At 42.7% G+C, this 27,941-nt stretch overlaps 1 protein-coding gene and 2 pseudogenes across 1 annotated transcript; 2 read left to right on the top strand and 1 right to left on the bottom strand.

Moving 5' to 3' along the window:
* Nucleotide 1: 1 nt before the first annotated feature.
* Nucleotides 2-495, bottom strand: LOC140631685 (small ribosomal subunit protein eS25-like; annotated as a pseudogene).
* Nucleotides 496-7,875: 7,380 nt separating this feature from the next.
* On the top strand, nt 7,876-10,891 carry LOC140631686 (interferon-induced protein with tetratricopeptide repeats 2-like; annotated as a pseudogene).
* A 5,428-nt stretch (nt 10,892-16,319) lies between these two features.
* On the top strand, nt 16,320-25,027 carry IFIT2 (interferon induced protein with tetratricopeptide repeats 2). Its single transcript, XM_072822893.1, has 2 exons — nt 16,320-16,515; nt 21,724-25,027. The coding sequence occupies exons 1-2, from the start codon at nt 16,511-16,513 to the stop codon at nt 23,123-23,125; spliced, it is 1,407 nt and encodes a 468-aa protein (XP_072678994.1). The 5' UTR covers nt 16,320-16,510; the 3' UTR covers nt 23,126-25,027.
* Nucleotides 25,028-27,941: the final 2,914 nt, after the last annotated feature.

The raw sequence follows: 27,941 nt of genomic DNA on the forward strand, positions 1-27,941 counted from the left end.
TTCATGCATCTTCATCAGCACCTGGGACACCTCTACCCTCACCGTTTCTGGTGTAAATGACTTGAGCTCTGACTTTGAGACCAGTTTAATACGTCTTTTACTAAGAAGGTGCTGAAGGGTTGGCTGCCCTGGCTGGGGAACCCTGAGCCCCCCGCCCAGAGACAACCACTGGGGGTCTAAGCTCAGAGTTGGGAACTTCCTTACAGGCTTTGTCATATGTCACTTTGTCAAACGACACTAGGTTATTGAGCTTGTTCCAAGCTTTGCCTTTGGGCCACTTGTTTCTGGCCTTGCCCCCAGATCTGTGCCCTGGTTCTTGTCTTTCTTGGCCAAACTCCCAGCATCTTTCTTCTTGTTGTCCTTGGGAGACAGGGCAAAGCTCAGGGAGCCGCCACTCCCCCTGCAGCCTCGCTAAGATGTCCCGCAAAAGGGGCTACAGTTTATCTTTACCATGTGGAAACTTACAGCTTCCCATTCAGGGAAATTGTATTGCATTCTTCCAGAATATTCTTTCTTCCTTTCATTTCCCTTGTCCTCTCTAGAACTCATATTATTTGATGTCAGTCCTCTAAGACCGTTCCTCTAATTTTCCTGTGTGATATACTTTGTATTCTCTTTATCTGGTTGTTCTATTTAAAAGATTTTTTAAAGTCATTTTTTCCTTTCGATCTTAATCTTCTGAGTTTTTCACCTATTTTAATTGTTTGAACTTCCAAGACTTCTTCCGTGTTCTTTAAATTCTTGGGTGTTGTTGTTGTTGTTGTTGTTTTTAAAGCATTTACTTTTATTCCATGGATGCAGTGTCTTCTCCTATGTATTGATTTATTGATGACTTTTATTTGTTTTTTGTCTTGTTGTTGTAAGTCTTCTGCTCCGTCTAGAACACTTTTACCACATGCTTATTTGGACCACTGGCCTCCAAGCTAGAGGCTTTCCTAAAATATTTGGGGATCCTATGTTGCCTGATCATGATTGAGAACCAGACATTAAAAGGCTGATGGGAAGCCTGGAGCACCTGCACGGGGCTTCCTCTTATGGTGACCTTACTGCCCCATTTTATAAGGAACCCCTGATGTGGTTGTCCTGGACTTCTTAACTTCCTCCAGAACAGATACTAACCCCTTTCCCTAAAGAAATAAGCCCCGCTGAAGCATTTTCTAAACTGACTTAGGAAGATGTGGTCTCAAAATTCAACATGCAAACATATATTTAACTCTCTCGTTCACAGCATTGTGCCCAAGACTTCCAGCTGTGCCTGTAACTGCAACCCACAACCTTGTTTTATCCTTTTTTTTTTTTAGCTTTTTCTTTTTAATTATTTTTTATTGGTGTTCAATTTACCAACATACAGAATAACCCCCAGTGCCCGTCACCCATTCACTCCCACCCCCCACCTTCCTCTGCTTCTACCACCCCTAGTTCGTTTCCCAGAGTTAGGAGTCTTTATGTTCTATCTCCCTTTCTGATATTTCCCACACATTTCTTCTCCCTTCTCTTATATTCCCTTTCACTATTATTTATATTCCCCAAATGAATGAGAACATATGTTTGTCCTTCTCTGATTGACATACTTCACTCAGCATAATACCCTCCAGTTCCATCCACGTTGAAGCAAATGGTGGGTATTTGTCATTTCTAATGGCTGAGGAATATTCCATTGTATACAAAAACCACATCTTCTTTATCCATTCATCTTTTGATGGACACCGAGGCTCCTTTCACAGTTTGGCTATTGTGGATATTTCTGCTAGAAACATCGGGGTGTAGGTGTCCCGGTGTTTCATTGCATCTGTACCATTGGGGTAAATCCCCAACAGTGCAATTGCTGGGTCGTAGGGCAGGTCTATTTTTAACTCTTTGAGGAACCTCTACACAGTTTTCCAGAGTGGCTGCACCAGTTCACATTCCCACCAACAGTGTAAGAGGGTTCCCTTCTCTCCGCATCCTTTTCAACATTTGTGGTTTCCTACCTTGTTAATTTGCCCATTCTCACTGGTGTGAGGTGGTATCTCATTGTGGTTTTGCTTTGTATTTCCCTGATGGCAAGTGATGCAGAGCATTTTCTCATGTGCATGTTGGCCATGTCTATGTCTTCCTCTGTGAGATTTCTCTTCATGTCTTTTGCCCATTTCATGATTGGATTGTTTGTTTCTTTGGTGTTGAGTTTAAGAAGTTCTTTATAGATCTTGGAAACTAGCCCTTTATCTGATAACGTCATTTGCAAATATCTTCTCCCATTCTGTAGGTTGTCTTTTAGTTTTGTTGACTGTATCCTTTGCTGTGCAAAAGCTTCTTATCTTGATGAAGGCCCAATAGTTCAGTTTTGCTTTTGTTTCTTTTGCCTTCGTGGATGTATCTTGCAAGAAGTTACTGTGGCCGAGTTCAAAAAGGGTGTTGCCTGTGTTCTCCTCTAGGATTTTGATGGAATCTTGTCTCACATTTAGATATTTCATTCATTTTGAGTTTATCTTTGTGTATGGTGCAAGAGAGTGATCTAGTTTCATTCTTCTGCATGTGGATGTCCAATTTTCCCAGCACCTTTTATTGAAGAGACTGTCTTTCTTCCAGTGGATAGTCTTTCCTCCTTTATCGAATATTAGTTGACCATAAAGTTGAGGGTCCACTTCTGGGTTCTCTATTCTGTTCCACTGATCTATGTGTCTGTTTTTGTGTCAGTACCACACTGTCTTGATGACCACAGCTTTGTAGTACAACCTGAAATCTGGCATCGTGATGCCCCAGCTATGGTTTTCTTTTTTAAAATTCCCCTGGCTATTCGGGGTCTTTTATGATTCCACACAAATCTTAAAATAATTTATTCTAACTCTCTGAAGAAAGTCCATGGTATTTTGATAGGGATTGCATTAAACATCTATATTGCCCTGGGTAGCATTGACATTTTCACAATATTAATTTATCCAATCCATGAGCATGGAATATTTTTCCATCTCTTTGTGTCTTCCTCAATTTCTTTCAGAAGTGTTCTATAGTTTTTAGGGTATAGATCCTTTACCTCTTTGGTTAGGTTTACTCCTAGGTATCTTATGCTTTTGGGTGCAATTGTAAATGGGATTGACTCCTTAATTTCTCTTTCTTACGTCTCATTGTTAGTGTATAGAAATGCCATTGATTTCTGGGCATTGATTTTGTATCCTGCCATGCTACCAAATTGCTGTATGAGTTCTAGCAAACTTGGGGTGGAGGCTTTTGGGTTTTCTACGTAGAGTATCATGTCATCAGTGAAGAGGGAGAGTTTGACTTCTTCTTTGCCAATTTGAATGCCTTTAATGTCTTTTTGTTGTCTGATTGCTGAGGCTAGGACTTCCAGTACTATGTTGAATAGCAGTGGTGAGAGTGGACATCCCTGTCTTGTTCCTGATCTTAGGGGAAAGGCTCCCAGTGTTTCCCCATTGAGAATGATATTTGCTGTGGGCTTTTCATAGATGGCTTTTAAGATGTTGAGGAATGTTCCCTCTATCCCTACACTCTGAAGAGTTTTGATCAGGAATGGATGCTGTATTTTGTCAAATGCTTTCTCTGCATCTAATGAGAGGATCGTATGGTTCTTGGTTTTTCTCTTGCTGATATGATGAATCACATTGATTGTTTTAAGGGTGTTGAACCAGCCTTGTGTCCCGGGGATAAATCCTACTTGGTCATGGTGAATAATTTTCTTAATGTACTGTTGGATCCTATTGGCTAGCATCTTGTTGAGAATTTTTGCATCCATGTTCATCAAGGATATTGGTCTGTAATTCTCCTTTTTGGTGGGGTCTTTGTCTAGTTTTGGAATCTAGGTGATGCTGGCCTCATAGAACGAATTTGGAAGTACTCTATCTCTTTCTATCTTTCCAAACAGCTTTAGGAGAATAGGTATGGTTTTGTCTTTAAACGTTTGATAGAATTCCCCTGGGAAGCCATCTGGCCCTGGACTTTTGTGACTTGGGAGGTTTTTGATGACTGCTTCAATTTCCTCCCTGGTTATTGGCCTGTTCAGGTTTTCTATTTCTTCCTGTTCCAGTTTTGGTACTTTGTGGCTTTCCAGGAATGCGTCCATTTCTTCTAGATTGCCTAATTTATTGGCATATAGCTGTTCATAATATGTTTTAAAATCGTTGGTATTTCCTTGGTGTTGGTAGTGATCTCTCCTTTCTCATTCATGATTTTATTAATTTGAGTCTTCTCTCTCTTCTTTTTAATAGGGCTGGCTAATGGTTTATCTATCTTATTAATTCTTTCAAAGAACCAACTCCTGGTTCTGTTGATCTGTTCCACAGTTCTTCTGTTCTCGATTTCATTGAGTTCTGATCGAATCTTTATTAACTCTCTTCTTCTGCTGGGTGTAGGATCTATTTGCTCTTTTTTCTCTAGCTCCTTTATGTGTAAGGTTAGCTTTTGTATTTGAGTTCTTTCCAGTTTTTGGATGGATGCTTGTATTGCGATGTATTTCCCCCTTAGGACTGCTTTTGCTGCGTCCCAAAGATTTTGAACAGTTGTATCTTCATTCTCATTAGTTTCCATGAATCTTTTTAATTCTTCCTTAATTTCCTGATTGACCCTTTCATCTTTTAGCAGGATCGTCCTTAACCTCCACGTGTTTGAGGTCCTTCCAAACTTCTTGTTGTTATTTAGTTCTAATTTCAAGGCATTATGGTCTGAGAATATGCAGGGGCCGATCCCAATCTTTTGGTATCGGTTCAGACCCGATTTGTGACCCAGTATGTGGTCTATTCTGGAGAAAGTTCCATGTGCACTTGAGAAGAATGTGTATTCAATTGAGTTTGGATGTAAAGTTCTGTAGATATCTGTGAAATCCATCTGGTCCAGTGTATCATTTAAAGCTCTCGTTTCTTTGGAGATGTTGTGCTTAGAAGACCTATCGAGAGTAGAAAGAGCTAGATTGAAGTCACCAAGTATAAGTGTATTGTTATCTAAGTATTCCTTCACTTTGGTTATTAATTGACTGATATATTTGGCAGCTCCCACATTTGGGGCATATATATTGAGGATTGTTTTGTTTTGTTTTGTTTTGTTTTATATTGAGGATTGTTAAGTCCTCTTGTTGAATAGATCCTTTAAGTATGATATAGTGTCTCTCTTCATCTCTCACTACAGTCTTCGGGGTAAATTTTAGTTTATCTGATATAAGGATGGCTACCCCTGCTTTCTTTTGAGGACCATTTGAATGGTTATGGTTCTCCAACCTTTTATTTTCAGGCTGTAGGTGTCCTTCTGTCTAAAATGAGTCTCTTGTAGATAGCTAATAGATGGGTCCTGCTTTTTTATCCAGTCTGAAACCCTGCGCCTTTTGATGGGGTCATTAAGCCCGTTCATGTTCAGAGTTACTATTGAGAGATATGAGTTTAGTGTCATCATGGTATCTATTCAGTCCTTGTTTTTGTGGATTGTTGCACTGGACTTCTTCTTAAAGGGGAATTTTAAGAGTCCCCCTTAAAATTTCTTGCAGAGCTGGTTTGGAGGTCACATATTCTATCAGTTCCTGACTGTCTTGGAAGCTCTTTATCTCTCCTTCCATTTTTAATGAGAGCCTTGCTGGATAAAGTACTCTTGGTTGCATGTTCTTCTCATTGAGGACCCTGAATATATCCTGCCAGCCCTTTCTGGCCTGCCAGGTCTCTGTGGAGAGGTCTGCTGTTACCCTAATACTCCTCCCCAAAGAAGTCAGGGATTTCTTGTCTCTTGCTGCTTTAAGGATCTTCTCTTTATCTTTGGAATTTGCAAGCTTAACTATTTGTTTTATCCTTTCTAGGGAATACACCTACCATCTTCTGCCACATTGGATGGTGGGTGTTGCAAGGACCAGAGGCAGAGTCTATAGGGTACAGCATCTTCTTGAGCTAGCTTTTAATCAGTCTTCCTATTGAGACAGAGGCGGGACTGGACTCAGTGCCCTTGGTCCTTAGATGAAAGCCTGTCCCAGAGCAGCAGCCTACCTGGCAGGCACATGGGGGCAGGAGGCTTACCACAGGGAGACTCCACCCTGAAGACTGGCAAAGACAGACCCAAACCAGTCTGCTCCCGGGTGGGTCTCAGGGGAACCTCTCACTGACTTTCTCCCTCGTTATAATACTCCAGGTCCTTGGTGGAGATTTCACATGCAAATGAGACAGGCAGAGCAGGTTCTGTCCTCTGCACCTGCACACCCACCTTCCCATCTCCCTACCCCACCTATGCACTTAGACATGACTCCTTTCCTGCCTCAGTCTCTTTAAAATCTTTCTGTGGCCTTCGTTTTGGGAGCCAGCATGGAGGACCCTTTGTGCTGGGTCGCTTGCGTTCGGGCATAAGCTCCAATAAAAGACTTGTCTGGAACTTTCCATTTGGCCTCTGTTGTCTTCTGTTGCTTGGAGAGCCTGAAGACCCCAGTGGATCCCACTGTTCTTAGCTCCAGTTCACCCCTACACACATACACTTCTGCAGCACCTCCTGTTGCTAATTCCTGAGCCTTTGGGAAATTCTTCATTTTCAATGGGTTGCTTCTTAGGTTCCCCCAAGGCTGGCAGAATTGGCTTTCCCACGTTTGATAAAACCAATCCCCTCTTGTTTAGCTGCGTCAGGGTTTCCAAGATTCTGCTTTCTTTGTGTTCTCTTTCCTTTATGGTTAGAAGTCTTCATAAACTGTCATTTTAGTAGGATTTGAGAAGGAAGCTAAGACAGTCCCATGTGTTCAATGGATCGTTTCATGATATACCTTTAAATGTTTCTTTTCAACCATCACCTAGTTCAAACTTTTAAAAAGTTTTATGCATTTATTTGAGAGAGACAGTAAGACACTGCACAAACCAGAAGGAGTGGCAGAGGAAGAGGGAGAAGCAGATTCTCCACTAAGCAGGGAGCCCAAGGCAGAACTCCATCCCAGGACCCCCAGATCATGAGCTGAGCCAAAGGCAAATACTTAACTAACTGAGCCACCCAGGCGCCCTTAAAATTTTAAGCAGTTGTAACTAATCCTTCCATGAATACCCTTGTTCACAAACCTGTGTGTCAGAGTACAACCAAAGAAAGGCAGCAGGAGATACACAGTAAAAGATATAATGCAAGGAACCAGCCTGTGGATGATAAGGGCTGGTTAGGCAAATCCTGCTCCACAGGCAAACTCTCAGGAAAGGCAGGCCAAAACTCCAGGGCATGAGCACCAGCAGCTGTCCACTGGCAGGATTTCTTCATCAGGGAGCCTCAGCTCTGTCTTTCAGCTTTTCGACTGATTAAGCCAGGGCTGCCCAGATTACATAAAATAATCTTTCTTATTTAAAATTAAGTGATTGTGGACTTTAATCACATTTACAAAATACCTTTACATCAACATTTAGGTCAATGTTTGATTGAGTAACTAGGTACAATAGCCTAGCCAACCAAGTTGACACATCAATAGACCACCACAACCCTTGACTGAATGTCTGGTTTTCTATACATTCTTAACATTCAAATTTTTATTCCAAGAGCTTCTTGTATGTTTTGCCACAATTTCCTGCAATTTCTATGTCACATATGTTCCAAACTCTCATGTATAAGTAAAAGTGCTCTGCTGTGATTGTTTAAAATCTTTTCTGTAACTGAAACTTTAAATGGCATCAAAATATTGTTGATTTAATTTGCATTTCTTTGATTAGTGGCCATTTTTTGGTATGTATGTTGGTTAATTTTATACTACCTTCTTATATTAGTATTTTTTGAAACACTAATACTAGAAGAGCCTTCTAGGTATTAAAAGACTACCTTTTGTCATGCTTATAATCTTTTAATTTCTGTTTTCTAGTTTGTCCTTTGATTTTTGTGAATAACATTTGCATGTGGGCTCTTTTTGTCATGTTTCTCTCTCATCTCAGATGTTTGTCTGTCTCTGTAAGGAAACCAATGACTATCTTTGTGACCACTGAGCAAAAGGTGGTGGACCACAGCATCAGGTGGCACCCACACAGGTAGAGAGTGGAAAGTATTCGAGTTGTTCTAGTTCATGAATCTGCCCAAAGAACCAGCTCAGCAAAGGAAGAGATGGTGACCAAAAGGGTGTCCTAGGCCAACGTGAATAAATTAATACTCCATCCCTATGAGAGGACCCCCACGGGACACCTATTCACACAGAGCCCCAAACTATTCCCTTCTTATCTCTTGGTGTCATAAGCCCAGCATTTCCTCTTAGTTTCCCTGAATATTCTGATGGATCAGAAATCCAGGCTTAAACCTTGGTTTCCATGCTTGAGAGAAGAAACAAAAAACAACCTCACTAAATGTTATTACTCAACTACCACACCATTCTCCAACAATTTCTACAGAGAAATTTCCTTCCTTTGCAGTTGGTTCTCCAAGACCTCTCTTCACATTTTTCACTAAGAATGTGGAAGTGGGGTGTCCCTTGGTAATAAATTTCCTCCACTTTTCCTTCTTTCTGGGCCATTCCATCATCTCCATCCATTGGTGGGGGTGGGGAGCTATGACAAAATACCACAGTTTGGGTAGCTTATAAACAACAGAAATTCATTTCCCCATTTCATTCATTTGTGGAGGCTGGAAGAACAAGATCAGAGTGGCAGCACTGTTTGAGCATCCTTCCCAGAAGTGATCATGCCCTAAGCCTGTTGCTTTGTACAACTGCTCATTCACACCCCAAATGTCTGCTTTTCTCCCCCTACAGTGAAATCACCGAACATTCCCTGGAAAATACCTTACAACAATTGAAATGCCATTTTACCTGGAATTTATATGATGAAGAAAGTTCCTTACATGATTTGGAAAACAGTGCATGATCAGGTACAGTTTCTAAACAAAGAGTTCAAAGCAATCATGTACAATCTGTTTTCCTTCATTAAACACCTCAGAGGCCAGAATAAGGCGGCTCTGGAATACTTACAGCAAGCAAAAGAGTTTATCTTACATGGACATGCCAGCCAAGGCATAATCTGAAGTCTGGTCACCTGGGGAAACTATTCCTGGGTCTATTATCACATGGGTAGGCTTCCAGAAAGCACAGGGTTACATTGACAAGGTAGGACATCTTTGCAAGAAGTTTGCAAGCTCCTCTAAAAGCAAATGCCCTGCGACTGACAGAAAAAGGATGGGCACTTTTAAAGTGCGAAGAAAAGTAGTATGAATGAGCTAAGGAGTGTTTGGAGAAGGCTTTGCAAAAGAAACCCACCAATCCAGAATTCTCCCTGGGACTGGCCATCACATTCTATTGTCTGGGTGACAAAGTACCAACAGAGAACACCATTTGCCTTCAGAGGCAGGCCATCCAACTGAATCCCGACAACCAGTATATTAAGGTTCTCCTGGCTCTGATGCTCCAGAAGATCCAGAAACAAGCTGAAGGAGATAAGCTAGTGGAAGCAGCCTTGAAGAAAACACTGTGCCCAACAGATGTACTCTGCAGAGCAGCCAAATATTACCAAAATAAAGGTACTCTAGACACGGCTATAGAATTACTTAAGAAGGCTTTAGAATCGGTGCCAAACTATGCCTATTAGATAGGATGCTGCTACAGAGCAAAAATCAGGCAAATACAGAGGTCATGGAGGTACACCACCAAGGAGAATGAGGAAGAGCTGCAAGAGATGACAAGGCAGGCAGTGGATCACTCTAAGAAAGTTGTCAAGATGAATATCAACCTTCCCCATGCCTGCTCAGACCTTGCCTGCCTCTATTTCATAACGGTTCAGTATGATAAGGCACAGTATTACTTCCAGAAATAATTCAGTAAGGATCTGACTCCCACAGAGAAACGAGTTCTCCACCCGTGCCACGGGAACTTCCAGCAGTACCAGTGGCTGCGTGATGACACCACCATCTGCCACTACCTACAGGGCCTAAACATCAACGAGACGATGACTGAGAAGGAAAAGCTGATCATTAACCTCAGAAAAATTGCCCACAAACGACTCTCTGTGAATGTCTCTGATGCTGTGGGTTGGGAACTCTCCAGATTCTCATGAGCTGAATAGAAAGGGGCACTGGTTGGACAGTCTGCCTTCAGGTGCTGGCAGAGTTGTCCCCTCTGCCCAGTGGCTGAGAAAATGACAGAGGGAATGGCGGGCCCACCACCCAAGGAGCAGAAGGCCCTAGAGAAAGCCCATAAGGAGGCCTTGGGGCTTCAGATAGAGAAGAGCCAGAGTGACAATGAGAGAGGGGTAAGGAGACCTGGTGAGATGGTCACCAAGGGAATAGAAACAGGGACACAGAGCAGCTGCAACTCGCAGGAACTGGACCAGATGGCTGACTGAGCCATCCAATAATAGCCAATAATTGCTGTCTCTTTTTCCAGGCTCGCCAAATTCTCTCATCTAGACCTGGAAATGCAGAATCACTTCTCCTCTGTCCTATAGCTATTTTGAGCTCAAGCCCCCTTGAAAGTGAGCACCTGCTCTGGGGCTATGGGACTCTGGTTCAGTCTCTGTTTGCAATACCCAGATCTCACCCAGTGCCTTGCACGTGGCCTGGCACACAGTAGGCACTCGACATTGCCAAGGGAACAAGTGAAGACAACATCGCCAAGGCCTGGTCTTCTTCCTCGCTCCTTGTGCTCTGAAATGAATTCCATACAATTCAAATATGTGAATGTTTAAAAAATAGAAATCACAACATTTCTACAGGAATTCTTGAGAACATTTTTAAAATCACAGGGTCTGGAAGTTTAACATATGAAACAAAACACAAAAGGCAAAAGTATTCAGCAATCCAACCACATTAAAAACACATTTCATAGATGAGAAACCTTCAGAAAGTCCCTGACAGACTTAAAAATACTGTTTCAGCACATTACTGGGGAGAGGATTAACTTCTTTAATGCTGAAACAGTCCTATTCATCAATAAGGAAAAATCAACTCTTTGGACAAATGGGCAAAGGTCAGGAAATTAAAATGGCTTAAACACGTGAAATGATTGTCCATGTCATTCTTGTTAAGAGCAAAGCAAACCAATACTATTAAGAGAGACCATTTCAGGTCAACTAAAGAAACATCTTCTGGAAAGAATGCTAACAAGGATGTGGGGAAACAGGCTTTATCATGCATCACTGTTTAGGTTATAAATCATGCAGATGGAAGGTATTTGTTGATAGCAATTAAGCATTTCATGAATCTCCGCCCCAGCAATTCCACTCATTAATTTATCCTGTATTTGCGTATGCATGCAAAGACATGTATATACTCATGAAGCTTCGTTTATAATAACAAACAACTCAAATGCCCATCACTAGAGACTCATTAATTCAATTTTCCTATTTCAAACACAGAACTGCATGCGACTATCATAAAAAATAATAAGGCAGTTCTAAATGTAAAAACATGAAGCACTATCTCTTCAATACACTAAAAAATTAAAAAAATAAAAGTGCAGAAGAGTGTATACAGCATGCTGATAACATTGTTCAAAGGAAGGAAGGAAGGGTAGGAGGAGGGAAAAAAAGCATATCACATTATGCATAGACTATTTGGGAAAGAATATATTTCCTCTAGGGTAGCCTCCAGGGAAGGAGCAGGTTATCTGAGAGTCTGTATTGGAGGAAGACTTCTATATTTCAATTGTATAGATTTTTTAATTTTTTTAATTTTTAAAAATTTATTATTTATTTTTAAAAAGATTTTATTTATTTATTCATGAGAGACACACAGAGAGAGACAGAGAGAGACAGAGAGAGGCAGAGACACAGGCAGAGGGAGAAGCAGGCTCCATGCAGGGAGCCTGACATGGGACCAGATCCAGGGTCTCCAAGATCACGCCCTGGGCTGAAGGCGGCGCTAAACTGCTGAGCCACCCGGACTGCCCAATTTTTAAATTTTGAATTTGATACCCAAAGCATATATTAAAAACAAATTCAAAACCAAAGGTAATCGCACTGGAGTGCTGTGACCACTCCAATGGTATCCATTCTGCAACTAGTTCCTGCTGAGTACAAGCCACACTTAGCAACATTTGAGGATCTCTGCACATAACGGACGAGTCTCTGGTTCCCAGGTCTTCATTCATGCCTTCAATTTTACTGCCACCACCCACCCACTCACCCACTCACCCCACCCTGATATACACAGCGTGTCCTCTCACTCTCTTCATCCATCCATAATGAGATCCATCGTAACTAATCCTTCAAAATGTAGCCATGACTTGGACCTTTGCTCTGATGGCTTTTCTCCACCTGTCCCACTCTGCTGTCTCTTTTGCTATCTCATCCATGCTCAGGAATTTACTTTCTGTGCAACAAACTTTTCTTGAACTCCCAAAAGGCATCAAGTAATGTGATGAATGCAAATGCACCAAGATGAAGGGCACACAGCTCTTCAAGATCACACTGCAATGTTGTGCTTTCATCGGCAGCACACACCCTCCAGTTTCCTCATTTCCCAATAAACAAGGAAGAGCTTTATCCTTCCCAGGCACTTGCCAGTGTTGCAGCATTTTCCCCTCTCTGTCATCAGATGTGTGAAGGTTTAATCTTGCCATCATATCATAAGCTCCAGAAAGTTCACAGTGAGCCTTCCCTGACCTGACATGGAAGGGTGAGTTCACCTGTGTTACTTGGCCTTGTGTGTTATGGGGCAGGGGGCGGTGTCTGCCTGTAGCCCTTTGGTAAATGTGAGAGGAACCCAAAGGAAGGTGCAAAGTCTGGTTGGAAACTGAAGTAGCCACTGCTTTGCTTCCAGAGACCCAGCAGGGCAGCTGGTGAGAGAGGCCAAAAGGCTCCCACTGCTAAGTTTCACAAAGAACCAGAAATTGATAGATGTGCAGAGACACATTTCCACACATCTCCTCTGCTGTCCCTCATACCCTTGTGTGGTCTTTTTCATCCCCCTTTTACTTATCAATGCTTCTGTGATAATCAACCTTCTTTTTTTTAAGATTTTATTTATTTATTCATGAGAGACAGAGAGAGGCAGAGACACAGGCAGAGAGAAAAGCAGGCTCCCTGTGGGGAGCCCGATGTAGGACTCCAGCCCAGGACCCCAGGGTCACACCCTGAGCTGAAGGCAGATGCTCCATCACCGAGCCACCCAAGCACCCCGATTGAATTTTAAAACTCTTTTTATTCTCAGAATCAGACACTAACAAATATTTGAGGCATTCGTTGAAGGCACTGGGACTTTGAATAAATGCTCTCTGCCAAGCGACACGATCAACAAAAGTTCTGTGTGAGCACAGGAGTCTCCAGGGCCCAGAAGGTGAACACAGAACACAGCCCATGGGGGAGGATGGGGGAACAAGAGAGTTAACGTCCCAAAAGCCTCCCAGAGGATGGTACTAGAGGTCTGGAAAATGAGGGCAAGATTCCCATCAGAGAGTGGAATCTGGCTTTAAGAAAGAATCTTCCAGGGATCCCTGGGTGGCGCAGCGGTTTGGCGCCTGCCTTTGGCCCAGGGCGCGATCCTGGAGACCTGGGATCAAATCCCACGTCGGGCTCCCGGTGCATGGAGCCTGCTTCTCCCTCTGCCTGTGTCTCTGCCTCTCTCTCTCTCTCTGTGTGTGACTATCATAAATAAATTTAAAAAAATTAAAAAAAAAAAAAGAAAAAAAAAGAAAGAATCTTCCAAATGCCTATCCAGTGGACTTTCATCATTACCACTGACTCGAAATCTCTGAGCTTCCTCCATTTTTCTTCAGTTGGGATGTCTATTATGGTTCTTGTGCCCCACCAGAGCACAGGGCATACAAGAGTTATCACATCTAGTCTTTGAGGTTTGTTCCCACCAGACCACAGGAAGTCACACCCTGTCCATTGAGGGGAATGGAGCATCACTAAGAGATTGTGGATATTTAGGGTGTGAAGGGTCCTCTAGCAGGTGTGTATTGAACTAGCCACTCACTCATCTAGGTGGACAAAGCTTTCATCAAACATTCTCTGCAGGGACATTGAACAAAAAAGAGGGCCATTTTCTCCATAAATCTCAAGAAAAACCTATAGAATTTTGTTTTATGGACTTAAAAGAATTTTTACTTACAGTCAAAATATGATGTGGTTTTCAGACTTTATGGCAAGTATTAGAATTATTTGGAAAGTTTACTAACACAGAGATTGCTTGGCCCCACTCCTAGAATTTCTGACTCATTTTACTGAAGATGGAGCCTGAGAATTTGCATTTGTGGCAGGTCCCCAGGTGAAACTGAAATCACCTTTGGTTGATGGCAATGTGGGAACTGGTGCATTATACCACTTTGTAGCTGATGTGGCCACACAATATGGAAATGGCTTTCCTCATTCTGAAAACAGTAGACAAGGACTCTCCTCTAGTCCACACTGAGACAGGGATAGCCCTAGGCCTATATTCTGGGACACAGATACATAAATAGTTGTAAGAACTGGAATAATCAGAACTCTCACTGGGGAAGCTTCATTTTTCTCATAATAGAAATATTACCAGAAGAGACTTGGTTTTCTTTTCCAGTTTCTATTTTTGCATTTACACTACATATACTAACACTCACTCAGCTACCAGAGCAGCTGGTGCGTACTTCTTGTGTGAACGTACACAGGTGCTTGCCATACAGATATCTGAAGAGTAAAACGTGCTTTCCCTGTGCTTCTCCCCTCTGGGTACCTCTATAATAAGATTTAAACATTGCGATCCAATAGTTCACTTGAGTGCAAATTCAAAACAAACAAACAACAAAAAAAAATCCCAGTTTTCCTAGTTTCCTTCTGCAGCATTTCTTGTACATCTAACGTACATTTCTTTTTCTTTAAGATTTTATTTATTTATTTGAGAGAGAGCATGAGCAGGGGGAGGGGCAGAGGCAGAGGGACAAGCAGACTTCCCCACTGAACAGGGAGCCTGATGCAGGACTCCATCCCAGGACCCTGAGATTATGACCTGAGCCAAAGGCAGATGCTTATCTGACCATGCTACCCAGGTGCCCCTAACATACATTTCTGTAAATACATACTAGAATTTATAACTCATGAATGACACCTAAAAGTAAGGGTTTCCAATTGGAGTAGGCTTGACTGTGTGTCCCAATAAAAGGGTAGAGGACTGTCAAGAGGAGGAGCTTCTGCTTCCCCCTGCAGCACGCAGACACAACCTGCCATAAATAAGCCTTTCTCCAAGACTGATTTACCTGCTTCAGCTGTATTCAATTGTACCGGAGAATAGGCGTCAGTCATGCTCAGCATAATTTCCTGCGGTCAAAGTCTCCAAGTGTTGTTACCTTTTTTCCTCTTGGGTCTACACACACAGTAATCCCTTTGCAATCAACGGTATGAATAAGGAAAAAGCAAAGAAAATACATTTCCTCCATCATAGCAAACCACTGCGCTGGCAAATGGTGACATAGGAGTGCTGGATACCCACAGGATTTTAAGTGTCGCGGTGTTCAGGAAAGCCCAGGACGTGTACAGGTATTAGAAGGCATTTGGCTTAGGGTTAGTGCTCATGAGGGATGGATGGTGGACCCTGAGAGGAGCTAACATTCCAGAAAAGGCAACATCAAAAGTGTCTCCTCTGAGACACCTGGGAGGCTCAGTTGGTGAACCGTCTGCCTCGGCATGATCCTGGGGTCCTGGGATCCAGCCCCCCACAGGGCTCCCTGCTCAGGGGGGAGCTTGCTTCTCCTTCTGCCTGCTGCTCACCCTGCTTGTGCTCCCACTCTCTCTCTCTCTCTGTTAAATAAATAAATAAATAAATAAATAAATAAATAAATAAATAAATATATATAAATAAAATCTTTTTAAAAATTTCCCTTCTGGCCTCTTTGGTTAATGTTGGTTAATGACTTTAGCTATTAATTATAATAAAAGGTAGCATGCACTTCTTATGTGCCAGGCACTATATTAAGGACATTTCATGCTTTAACCGATTTGATCCTCACACAGCACTATTATGAGTTGGGTAGTAGTAGTGGGATCAGCATTTCACAGGAGGACAGACGAAAGCACGAGAAACATTCAGTAATTTCCAGTGTCACAGCACATACACAGAGCCTGGGTTCAAATCCAGACAGGGCATCAGAGCCCATGGTTCTGATCATGTTTTCATTCATTCAGCCTCTACCTTCTGAATGCCTGTCATGTGCCCCATACTAATGCAGGGACTAGACACTCAGTCCTTAATGAAACAGCCCTCTTCCTTTCAGGGGCCCACAGACCACAGGGTAATAAGGGTGAGCACAGGGAGGATGGGTAAACATTGTGGTAATGAAGCAAGCTGCTTGGTGTTTGGTACCCGCATCCTTCTCCAAGCTGGGCTCCCTTGATGTCAGCTGATCTAGGACATCATTACAGCCTGAAGGAAGAAGTTCTGGCTCACTACAGGGTGGGGGACACAGGGTGCTGGAGGCGGGGCTCTTACTCAAGATTCATTTCCTAGTAGAGCCAGACCAGTTTTACTGTCCAGTTTCAGTTTCTGTTTCCTAAAGTGAACTGCAGGAAAACAAGGAAGAAGCGCCAGGAAGTGCTTGCATATACAGGTTTCCTTAGTGTCTCTCTCGGAGGCAGAGGAGGGAGACTTCTGAAGAGCACCGTAGCCAGAGCCACAGCCTTCCAGCACCGCTAAGAAGCACTCCACAATCATGAGGTAAAAATGCTCCTGCCCTGATTGTGCTGAAAATATCCAGTCTCTTGCTGTGAATGCAAATCCCACATGGCCACCCTCCTAAAGCCTAAGTTCCTGACTTGTTTTGCTTCTGCATTTGTTTGCAGCCTTGTGGTGCTCTAGCTGCAAGGCCTAGTGTTCCTCTTGCCAATGCTGGCTGGCTTATTTCTGAGATTTTTCTGCCCCAACTCTGTCAAGCTTCCTCAGGGTGCCTCACAGGGATGCTGACAGATGAGGTCCAGAGGAAGGAGGGAGGAAGGAGGAGAGAAAGAGAGAGAGGTGCTTCAATCAGGCAGGTGCTTCATTTAAAGATGGGGTGGGGCAGGGAAGACTCTCTTTTGTTTCCTATTTGAAAGGATTAAGTGAGAGGCTTTTAATAAGATTCTTATTTTATTTTAAGATTTTATTTATTTCTTCATGAGAGACACAGAAAGAGAGATGCAGAGACACAGGCAGAGGGAGAAGCAGGCTCCATGCAGGGCATCGGATGGGGGGGAAGGGGTTTTAGCCAAAGGCAGACACTCAACCACTGAGCCACCTAGGCGTCCCAGTAAGATTCTTATTTAATGAAGGATCTGTTTTTAGCAGATATGGTTAAGATGTACTCCAGGCAGCAACCCCAACTCATGCGAAGGTAGATTTCCTTTCATTCATCTTAGATTTGTATTAGGGCTGATAAGATATAGTCATTAATTCAACAGAATATATTTTACCCCCAAATGCTACTGATTGGCCTAAGTCCTTCTCTCTGAAGTATGGATTGGAGGTCAGATGCTTGAAGAAAAGAGCCCCCACCTCTAAAATGCTCTTTTGCACCGATTGCCCTGGGAGGAAGTAGGGTAGGAAGGGAGCTTTCTGTTTTCTCCAATGTGAGGGTGGGATAGCCAGACTAGATGCCTCAGCCTCAGCCTCAGCCCTGGGAGCTCCAGAGTGCAGGGACACCAGCCCCAGCTTTGACTTCCTAAAGGACACATTGCCCTGCTTCTATAAGTTTCCTGATCTTTCTTCTCGAAGTGATACTTTTTCTGCAACTCTGCATGTCTGACAGGAAAGAAAAAGATCTGATGTATTTCCAGATGTCTGTTTCTAGGGTAATTCAGAATATTTAGAAACCTTTTCTAACTTCTTAGAACTTTAGCATAGTCTTCTCTTAGACTCTGTCCCATAATAACACAGACCCATCAGTCTCTCTTCTAATTTTCTTTGATCCCTTAGTAATTAGGTGCTGTTGCCAGGCATTGGCCCTGTGCTCTAAGACAGTGGTTCTCAAATTTGAGCATGCATAAGATCTATCTGGAGGGCTTGCTAAAAACAATTCCTGGACTCAACTCCCCACTTCAGATTCTGATTTGGTAATCCTAGGTTGAGGTGATGTGCCCAAGATTGCGAATCGGAGAAAACCACCAAGGAGCTGTTAGCAAGCTCGAGCTTGGGTCCAAGTATATCTGACACAGAGAGCAGGGACTTGGACCCCGAGGTGAATTACAGCTGGGTCTTATTAGCAAGGTAGAGCTTGGGTCCAAGTATACCCAACACAGCGGAGCAGGGACTTGGACCCCGAGGTGGGTTATAGCTGGGTTTTTATGGGCTGGTCTAGGGGTAAGGTGGGGTTTTGCAGTAAGGGTGGGGGTGTGAGAATCTCCAGTAAAGAGGTCTCACAAGCTCTTGCTTCCTTATTCCGATAAGGGCGTGCTTTGTGGGTTTTTTGTAGCCGGGGTAAGGTAGAGTTCAGTACCTGGTCACAGTGGCCTGGTCACAGTGGCCTGAGATGGCTGCCAAAGCTACAATGGCTGTACTTGTGCCAATGTTAAACTTGAATGGCCCTAATTTTCTCGGCCTCCACAGAGGTCCAAGGATGGGCATTTCTAACAGGCTCTTCGGTGCTAGTACTGCCCTCAGACACTGGTGCAGCATTAGCTCTGAACCTGGTGAACAGTGTCACTGTGACTTTTATGCAGACAAGAAGCAGAGGAAGAAACTGATGTGTGTAAACAGTTGGAACTTCTACAGTCATCAGGAGCATAAGTCTCAGAAGTCTCAGTCCAGGAAGCAAGTGTCTGGAACCAACTTCTGATTTATTCGTGGAAATGAAAGCCCATAATCGCACAGTGAAATTGGATGCTTTGGAATGGATACTCAAAGATTTTACATGTGTGTATAGTAAATGCCTCTATCCTGCAAATGCACAATTGACTATAGGCTTTATATGTTGGAGATAATTTCAACTGTATTCACTCTTTCTGTTTCTCTTATAAAAAATGAAAGTTGCCAGGCACCCAGGGGGACTTAGTCAGTTAAGGATCCCTCTCTTGATTTCTGTGGAGGTCATGATCTCAGGGTCTTGATATTAAGCCCCACATAGGGCTCCATACTCTGCAGGGAGTCTGCTTGAGATTCTCTCTCTTCCATTGCCCCTCTCCTCTCCCTGCTGCACTCACATGCTCATGTGCTTGAGTGTGTGCACTCTCTTTCAAATAAATAAATCTTAAAAAAAATTTTTTTAATTAAAGGAGAGAGTTGCTAAAGAGCTTATGTGCTACGTTTATGTAATCTTATTGGGAAGAAAAATAGATCAGATTGGACATGAAATTTTCAAGGGAAGTCTACTGTCATTAGCATGCCAGATATCACACCAGGTATTCTCCTAGGCTCACAAACACACACACACACACACACACACACACACACACCACCCATCCCACCGCATATTATATTAAGAGGCTCAGACAACCTGGCTCTCCACTAAGGCCTGTCCAGGACTTCAAGAGGACAGAGGGTCCTTCCCCATGCAGACACTCCTACCCATTCTCCTTCCTCTTTTCTGTTTATTCTACTTGGAGTAGTTAAGTCTCCATCTGACTCAAGTAGCATAAATGAACAGGAACTGACTTAAAGTTCCTGGAATGGCTCAGGACCCACATGCAGAACTGGAGCCCAGGAGGGCCAGAACACGACCATGGAAAGCTTGAGGGACCTAGACTTTGTATCTACTCCATGTGCCTCTAGGTCACCATCTCTCCAGGGCATGCTGCAGATCACATCCCCTTGAGCCCTCCAGCAAGCACAGTATTCTCCCTAACTCCAGACCACTGGCTCCCACCTGCCTCTTGTTTCCATTTCCAGCTTCCACTTGAGTTTGGGTGCCCAGCCCCAATGTAATCATCAACTTGGATGGGAAGGAGAGAGGGAGAGGGTGTAAAAAGTGAGAGATAGGGGGCAGGAAGAATGGGGGAATATAATCTTCCATTTGAAACACTTGACAAGTATTTCAAAGATGGTTTTTGGCACACTGTGTAACTTTCCATGCATCTACTGTTTGTCTATGTCAGAATCTATAATATTTAGAATATTGGCTCCTCATAAAAGGGCTAATTAACACATACTATGAAAAAATATATTTTTAAATGAGAAAAAGCAATGTTTCAGGGATTCTAATACAGAGGCAATGCAGAGAAATGAGAAATGATTTTGGGCAGTTAATGATTTTTAACCTTCTCATCTCTGAAGTTATTCAGGATAGGGTTTCTGTGTGGTGAGTTTTCCTTATTTTACTTTACTTTTATTTTATTTTAATTTTGTTTTAAAGAACCAATACTGAAGGGAATGGAATTCTTCTTAGAAGAGTTGCAAGAGTCCCTTAAGGGAAAAAGAGCATTACCCATAAGAAAAGATGCTAGGTATCTTGTGAACCTCCTCCTGTAACCACACTTCCAATACTGTGAACACAAACCACAGGAGAGGAAAAATAAAATTTCAAAAGATAATTAAAGCCACAAATGCAAAGATTTTAATAGACCAATACAAATGAGAAATGTTAAGATGTCAGTCTAAGAGATAGCAGTGAGGTGGAGGGGAGAAAAAGATTACATTTTATTTCAAGATAAAAGTTTAAAACATGGGATCCCTGGGTGGCTCAGTGGTTTAGCGCCTGCCTTTGGCCCAGGGCACGATCCTGGGGTCCCGGGATCGAGTCCTGCGTCGGGCTCCCGACATGGATGGAGCCTGCTTCTCCCTCTGCCTGTGTTTCTGCCTCTCTCTCTCTCTCTCTGTCTATCATAAATAAATAAATAAATAAATAAATAAATAAATAAATAAACCTTTTAAAAAAAGTTTAAAACATTGCTAACATACATAATACTAAAGTAGTATGATGATGCAAAAGCAGAGGAAATAAGAATTTAGAATTATTGAAATATGATTTAAATAGTTAAAATGGGAAAGTTCAGACAAAATGAGAACAGAGATTGCTGAATTAATAAAAAGACAAGATAAGGGGCACCTGGGTGGCTCAGAGGTTGAGTGTCTGCCTTTGGCTCAGGTCATGATCCTGGGGTTCTGGGATGGAGTCCTGCATCAGGCTCTCCCTATAGGGAGCCTGCTTCTCCCTCTGCCTCTCTCTGTGTCTTTCATGATTAAACAAATAAAATCTTAACAAAACAAAAACAAAACCAAAATTGCCTTAAAAAACAAAAGACAAAACCAATTTGATAAAAAAAAAAAAGTTTGGATGACCAAATAAAATCAGTTAAGGATATAAAACTCAAATAATAAGAAATAGCAATAAGGACAAAAAGGACAAATTAAGGACCAAGAAGCTAAAAATACAAAAGACAATGCATAGGGGTAATGAGATTAAAATCAACCTGGGGAGACATTAACAGAATATACAATTCCAAAGCTAAAATTTTCAAATACAAAAGTAAATGCTAGGTAAGATGAAGAACATAAAGCAATCAAATAGCCTTTCTTCTTAAAAACTGCATCAAGTCAGGGCACCTGCATGGCTTAGTGGATTAGCTTTAGCTTTCCTTTAGCTGCCTTTAGCTGCCTTTAGCTCAGGTCATGATCTCAGGGTCCTGGGATCAAGTTCCATATTGAGCTCCCTGCTCATTGGGCAGTCTGCTGCACCCTCTGCCCCTCCCCCTGCTCCTGCCCTGTTTGTTTCTTTCTCATAAAAACCATGGCCCTTTCCCTAATCCTTCCACTACCCACATCACCTAACCCCTGTGTCCCCGTGCATTTAACGCATACACCAAAATACAGAAACAAAAAGGAAATATTGTTCTTTTTTGATTGGGGTAAAAGCCCTGAGGAAGAGGAGGAGGAGATCTGTACTGCCATGCTTCCCGTTTCTTGTCAGGAGAATCCATGCTGTGTCTCAAAGCATCACCTTTCTGTTTTGCCTTCCAGCGAGAGCACCAGGAAGGCCTTAGAGAGCTGCCTGTGGCAACTGAAATGCCATTTCACCTGGACCTTGGTGGATGGAGGAAAGTCCCTGGATGATTTTGAAGACAAAGTGTGCGATGCAACTGAATTCCAGAACAATGAGTTCAAAGCCACAGTGTTCAACATACTGGCCTACATAAAACACCGCAGAGGCCACAACAAGGCAGCCCTGGAATGCCTCTGGCAGGCAGAGGAGCTGATCCAGCGGGAGCACTCTGATCAAGCAGAGATCCGAAGTCTGGTCACCTGGGGTAACTATGCCTGGGTCTACTATCACCTGGGCAGATTTGCAGATGCTCAGATTTACGTGGACAAGGTAAGACGAGTATGTGAGAAGTCTCACAGCCCCTACAGCTTAGAGAGCCCTGAACTAGACTTCCAGGAGGGGTGGGCCCGGTTACAGTGTGGCAGGAAGCACAACGAGAGGGCCAAGGTGTGCTTTGAGAAGGCTCTGGAAAGGAATCCCAAGAACCCGGAATTCATCTCCGGACTAGCCATTGCGAGCTACCGGCTGGAGACCTGGCCACTGCCTCAGAATCCCATCAACCCTCTGAGGCGGGCCATTCGGCTGAATCCTGACAACCAATATGTGAAAGTCCTTTTGGCTCTGAAACTTCAAAAGATGAAGGAAGAAGGGGAAGGGGAGAGTCTTATTGAGGAAGTGCTGGAGGAAACCTCATGTGCAACAGATGTGCTTTGCGGAGCAGCAAAACTGTATCAAAGAAAAGGAGCACTGGACAAAGCTGTCGAACTGCTAAAAAAGGCTCTAGAAGGCATGCCAAACAATGCCTACCTGCACTGGCATATTGGATGCCTCTATAGGACAAAAGTCCTCGACCTATTGCAGGACACAGGAAAGAATGAAATGTACGGGAAGAGAGAGAAGTTAGAAGAAGCCATGGGACAAGCTGTGTATCATTTAAAGAGAGTGGATGAGGCCAATGCAAACCTATCTTGTGTCTGCTCCTATCTGGCCTGCCTCTATGCCCAAGCAGGTCAGTACGACAAAGCAGAGCACTACTTCCAAAAAGAATTCAGCAAAGAGCTTTCTCCTGGAGCCAAACAAGTGCTCCATCTGCGTTATGGCAACTTCCAGCTGTATGAAATGAAAAGAGAAGACAAGGCCATCCATCATTTCATAGAGGGCATGAAAATAGACCAGAAATCAAAGGAGAAAGAAAAGATGAAAAATAAGCTGCAAAAAATTGCCTGTATCAGGCTTTCTAAAAACAGAACTGATTCCGTGGCCTTGCACCTGTTGGCGTTTCTTCAGGAGCTGAATGGAGAAATGCAGCCAGCAGAGAACTCTGAGAGGCATCTGGACTCTAGAAGCTTCATCCCCCCAGCATCTTTCGCTGAGGAATGAGGAATCATGATATGGTGCCCATGGGATGATGGAGGGGAGGGAACAGAAACCCCTCCGCCAACTGGGTGTTCACGATATTTGACAAGTGGTAATGTGGGGTAGGCATGGGCTGAGCTGCTGGCTATGGGTCTGGACCAGGTTTGTGGAGGAAACTGCTGGGCCAAGTGTTAACATATGAATTGCTCAGGGAGTTCTGACAGGGAGTAGATTGGATGGGGCAGGGCCCCGGGGCTTGGTAAGGGGGCTACTTCCCATTGACGTCTTGGGAGCAATTTGCATTATGACATTCCCTTAGTCATCCTCCGTGGGGTGATGCCCTGGGTTTGTCTCTATGTTTATATAAAGCAGCCAGATCCCTCACATCTGTAACACTGTGGTCCATTTTTGTAATATTTTTCCACACTTGGAGTCATTTTAGATCTTGTACAGTTTGGCCCTGCATAGACAGTAATGTGCTGTGTCCCTTCAAAGGCTGGAGGACCAAAGCCTCCATAAAGCTAGGAATCTCCTGTCCTTCACTTCTGCATCCTCCCCAGACAGTCCTCAATCTAGACTGTCCTAGAAAGCTTGAGTTCAATTGTCCCATTATGTGAGATGGGAACGTAGTTTGAAAAAAAGAGAGCAGAGAACAGGCTGAATTAGAAGGAACATATCCAAGACAAGCAATGGGGTTAGGCAATCAGGGTTCAAGAGTTTCAGGAGGCACATGGGTAGATTTTGCCTCCATCCTGCCCTCCCTATGTTACAGCAAATGAATAAAAAGGGAGATTCTGTACAACATGCCAGAAAGTAAAATAATACATTTATTTAAAACGTCTGGAAAAATAAATGTCACGCCAGTAGGGATGGGGATTGAGTAGACAAAAGAGAGAAACAGAGAAGAATGCTGGTTTGTTCTTAAAGACTGTAAATCATACGGAGAAAAATTTCACTTTCTTGGCCACTGTTAGGAAAATTTCCTTGTAAGCTGAAGACTTGCTTTGTTCAAACATGCTTGGCTGAGCCCAGGTCCAAGGTGATAGGAAAGCAGCAGAACAGAAGGCTCATTTGGATGCCAAGGACCTAGTGAAAGACCTTGTAAAGTGACATCACTAATGGAGAGTTTTCTCCTCCAATTAGACGTGTTATATATTAGGTGATAACAAAACTTTTTGCCCTGAAAATCTTCAAGGAAACCACAAAATTCATGGTTTGTTTGGGGTGATTGGGGTTTTCTGGGTGAATACTGAATGGCCAATGATATCAGTTTTAGTGTGAATCAAAACAGAGCTGACCCAGCACAAGACCCTCAGTCACCCTCTGGGTTGCAAAATATTTGCCTATTCACATTATTTTAAATTTAAATAGTGATTACCAGGGGCTGAGGGTTGGGAAATAGGAGACATGTCTTTTAAGGGTAAAAACTTACAAATAATAAATAAGTCCTGAAGATCTAATGTATAGTATAACAACAATGTGGTATTATAATCATCAAGATCTAATGTATAGTAGACAACAACATTGTATTATAATCATCATACTTGCCAAGTTAGGGCAAGATCTTGATTATTCACACCACAGCAAAGAAATGATAAATATATGACACAATAGAGGTGATAACTATCACTACAGTCATATTACAATATATAAATGTATCAGATGAACCTTAAATTTGCGCAGTATTATATGTAAAATGTATTTCAATGAAATTAAGTATATATTAACATTTTTATTAAGCAGTTAAAACATATAAACTTCGGGATTTTTTTAAATTAAAAATTCAACTACTGTAATGGTTTTCATGTTGTTTTCTGTATTAAAAATCATGTTGTGTGCACCGAGATCACCAGTACGCATAGTATGGATTCCTGAAAAAATCTATAGATTTAATTAATAAATAACTTAGAGGTGATGGAACATAAAGGAGTGTTCTGGGTTTTTGGGCTTTTTTTTTTTTTTGAAATTTTACTGTACCATAAATCTTCTAAATCCAGATACTGATTAGTGAAATATTATACTGCTTGTGAACTGGCTCCACATAACCTGGACTGGTCTAACATTATAAGCACTGAATAGAACAGACTTTTTTTTCCCCTAAGCCTTAAGAATCCAGGATTTCAGCTTACACCCTGACACCCACCACCATCCACCCTCACGCACACAAGTCCCCTGCCCCACACTCTGACAGTGGGTGGACTGGTTCTCTTCTGTTATAGCTTATTAACAGCATGTGCTTCCATCTGCCTTCTATCTCCTCTTCTGGCCTCCATTATGAGAAATGAAGTATCACTCATTCTGTTACATGCCCGATTCTGGAGGCAACCTAAATGCATTTTGGAGAGTTTTCCCTACTAATCAAACAGAAAGAAACAAAAGGCCCTAAGCTCTGTCTTATTTTCTAAGAGGTCTTTGTGGAAAATGCAATTCACACTAGCTGCAAAGGTAAACTCATTCTATTGGACTGAATGGGACAAACATACCTTAGGAAAAGGTTTAGCTTTCTTATTATTGGATCTGGTACCTGGGGAGGAAAACCCGGGGCGTTGTGAGTGGAAGGTAAGATGAGCAGGTGTGCTTTTTTTAAAATATTTTATTTATGAGAGAGAGAGAGAGAGTGACAGACAGACAGAGACATAGGCAGAGGGAGAAGCAGACTCCATGCAGGGCACTTGCACTCCCACTGATATGGAACTTGATCCCGGGTCTCCAGGATCACGCTCTGGGCATGAAGCCACCCGGGCTGCCCATGCTTTTTTTTTTTTTTTAAGATTTTAAAATTTTATTTATTCATGAGAGACAGAGGAAGAGGCAAAGACAAAGGCAGAGGGGGGAGCCTAATGCAGGACTTGATCTCAGGACCCCAGGATCACACCCTGAGCTGAAGGCAGATGTTCAACCACTGAGCCACCCAGGCATCCCTGTGTACTGACCTTGAGAGAGGACCACTGGCACCTGTAGACTGCTGAGAAAGGAAGGTACACCAGGTGTGTGCAATCTTGTCCATGATGCATGTAACGCCAGCAAGACCTTCGCTGAAACAGGTTCCTGAAAGGAAAAAGGTAAAGCAAATAGGAAGGAGATAGGTGACATATTACCATCAATTTTTATTTGAAGACCAAAACCAATGGAAATGATTAGAAAACAATACATAAAATTATGTTTACACCTCATGTCTTCTGAAATCTCACAACAAATGGAGCCATGTTAACTGCAGTATGCCTAATTCCCTGGCTTTTAGCACATTTCCAGTGCAGGACAGTTGACTCCCCTCAGGTAGGCACCCAGGAAAATAAAAAGCCCCTGAAAGGCATGTTCTGGGTGTTGATGAACGAGTTTTTCGGAATGACCTGATCACACCTGTTATTTCCACACCCCAGCACCCACACTCACCCATGTCCTCCGCCCACAAAATTGCTTCAATACGTCTCATCATTCTGTATATCTGATTGCCACCTCGAGAGTCCTGATACCCTGGCCACGATGTTCTCAAATATGTTAGTGCCCATGAAGGAGTAAGAACTTCTCTCATCTGTATGGGGGCCAATGGGCACTGAGTATTTATCTGCCAGCCTCAGAGTCCTCAGTGAAAGGTTCACTAGCTTCTGCTCTTAGGTCCTTTTACCACCATACTCAGAGACAGTCCCCGGGGGCAGTAGACCTTGAGTTATGGTCCTTGTTCATCTTTCTTCCTACCTCCTGTCAACGACTTTCACAATCTGCACCCAGTACAACTGGAAGTGTGGAAGTGTCTGAATCCTGACACAGATAAAGGGGTACCTGGATGGTTCAGTGATTGAGTGTTGCCTTCGGCTCAGGTTGTGATCCCGGGGTCCTGGAATCGAGTTCTGCATCGGGCTCCCCATGGGGAGCCTGCTCTTCCCTCTGCCTATGTCTCTGCCTCTGTCTCTGTGTCTCTCAAGAATAAATAAATAAAATCTTTCAAATAAATAAATAAACACAGATAAAACTGCAAAGTCCCTGCCATATGGCCTTGGATGCCAACCTGGGAAGTGTGGATTCCACCCAGAGACCATGTGCTCCTGTCTCCCCACCCCCTTCCACCACCACTACACCCATAACCTAGTTTGGGGAAGGCAATAATTTAGTTTGACTCATCAATAAGAAAATTTCCTTATGGGTCAGGGTATAACTGCTTCTTACTGGTAATCTGTACTTTTCTGGGAGGCTGCAAGAGAGAAACAAACTAAAAATCCTTCATGTGACACAGTGCAGTGACTCTGACAAACTGTTTGGCAGTTCCTCAAATGGCTAACTGTAGAATTACCCATGATCGTACAGCCTGGCAATTCCACTCCTAGGTACATATACCCAAGGGAAAGGAAAACACGTTCCCACAAACTTGCATTTGAATTTTCATAACAGCATTATTCATAATAGTCAAAAAGTAGATTTGTTAATTGATGAATTGTCCTAATAAATAAGGTATATCTGCACAGTGGAATATTACTGAGCAGTATAAATAAGTATAATACTCACTACATTTATTCCAAATAAATAAAGCAGTGATATGCACTACAACATAGATGAACCTTGAAAACATTATGCTAAATGAAAGAAGCCAATCACCAAATGTCTATTAACATGAAATGCTCAGAGAAGGCAAAGCTATAGAGATAGACAGTAGATAGTGGTTGCCTAGGGCTGGGGTGAATGGTAGGATCATAGGTGATAGCAAAGGAGCATGGACTTTTCTTTTGAGGGTAATGAAAATCTTCTAAAATTAACTGTGATTATGATTGCACAGCTCTAGTGAATTGCTGAAAGCTATGGAATCAGACCTGCTAAGTGGGTAAGCTGAACAGTATATGGATTATAT

The sequence above is a fragment of the Canis lupus genome, chromosome 4, assembly GCF_048164855.1.
Source record: "Canis lupus baileyi chromosome 4, mCanLup2.hap1, whole genome shotgun sequence".
Classification (NCBI taxonomy): domain Eukaryota; kingdom Metazoa; phylum Chordata; class Mammalia; order Carnivora; family Canidae; genus Canis; species Canis lupus.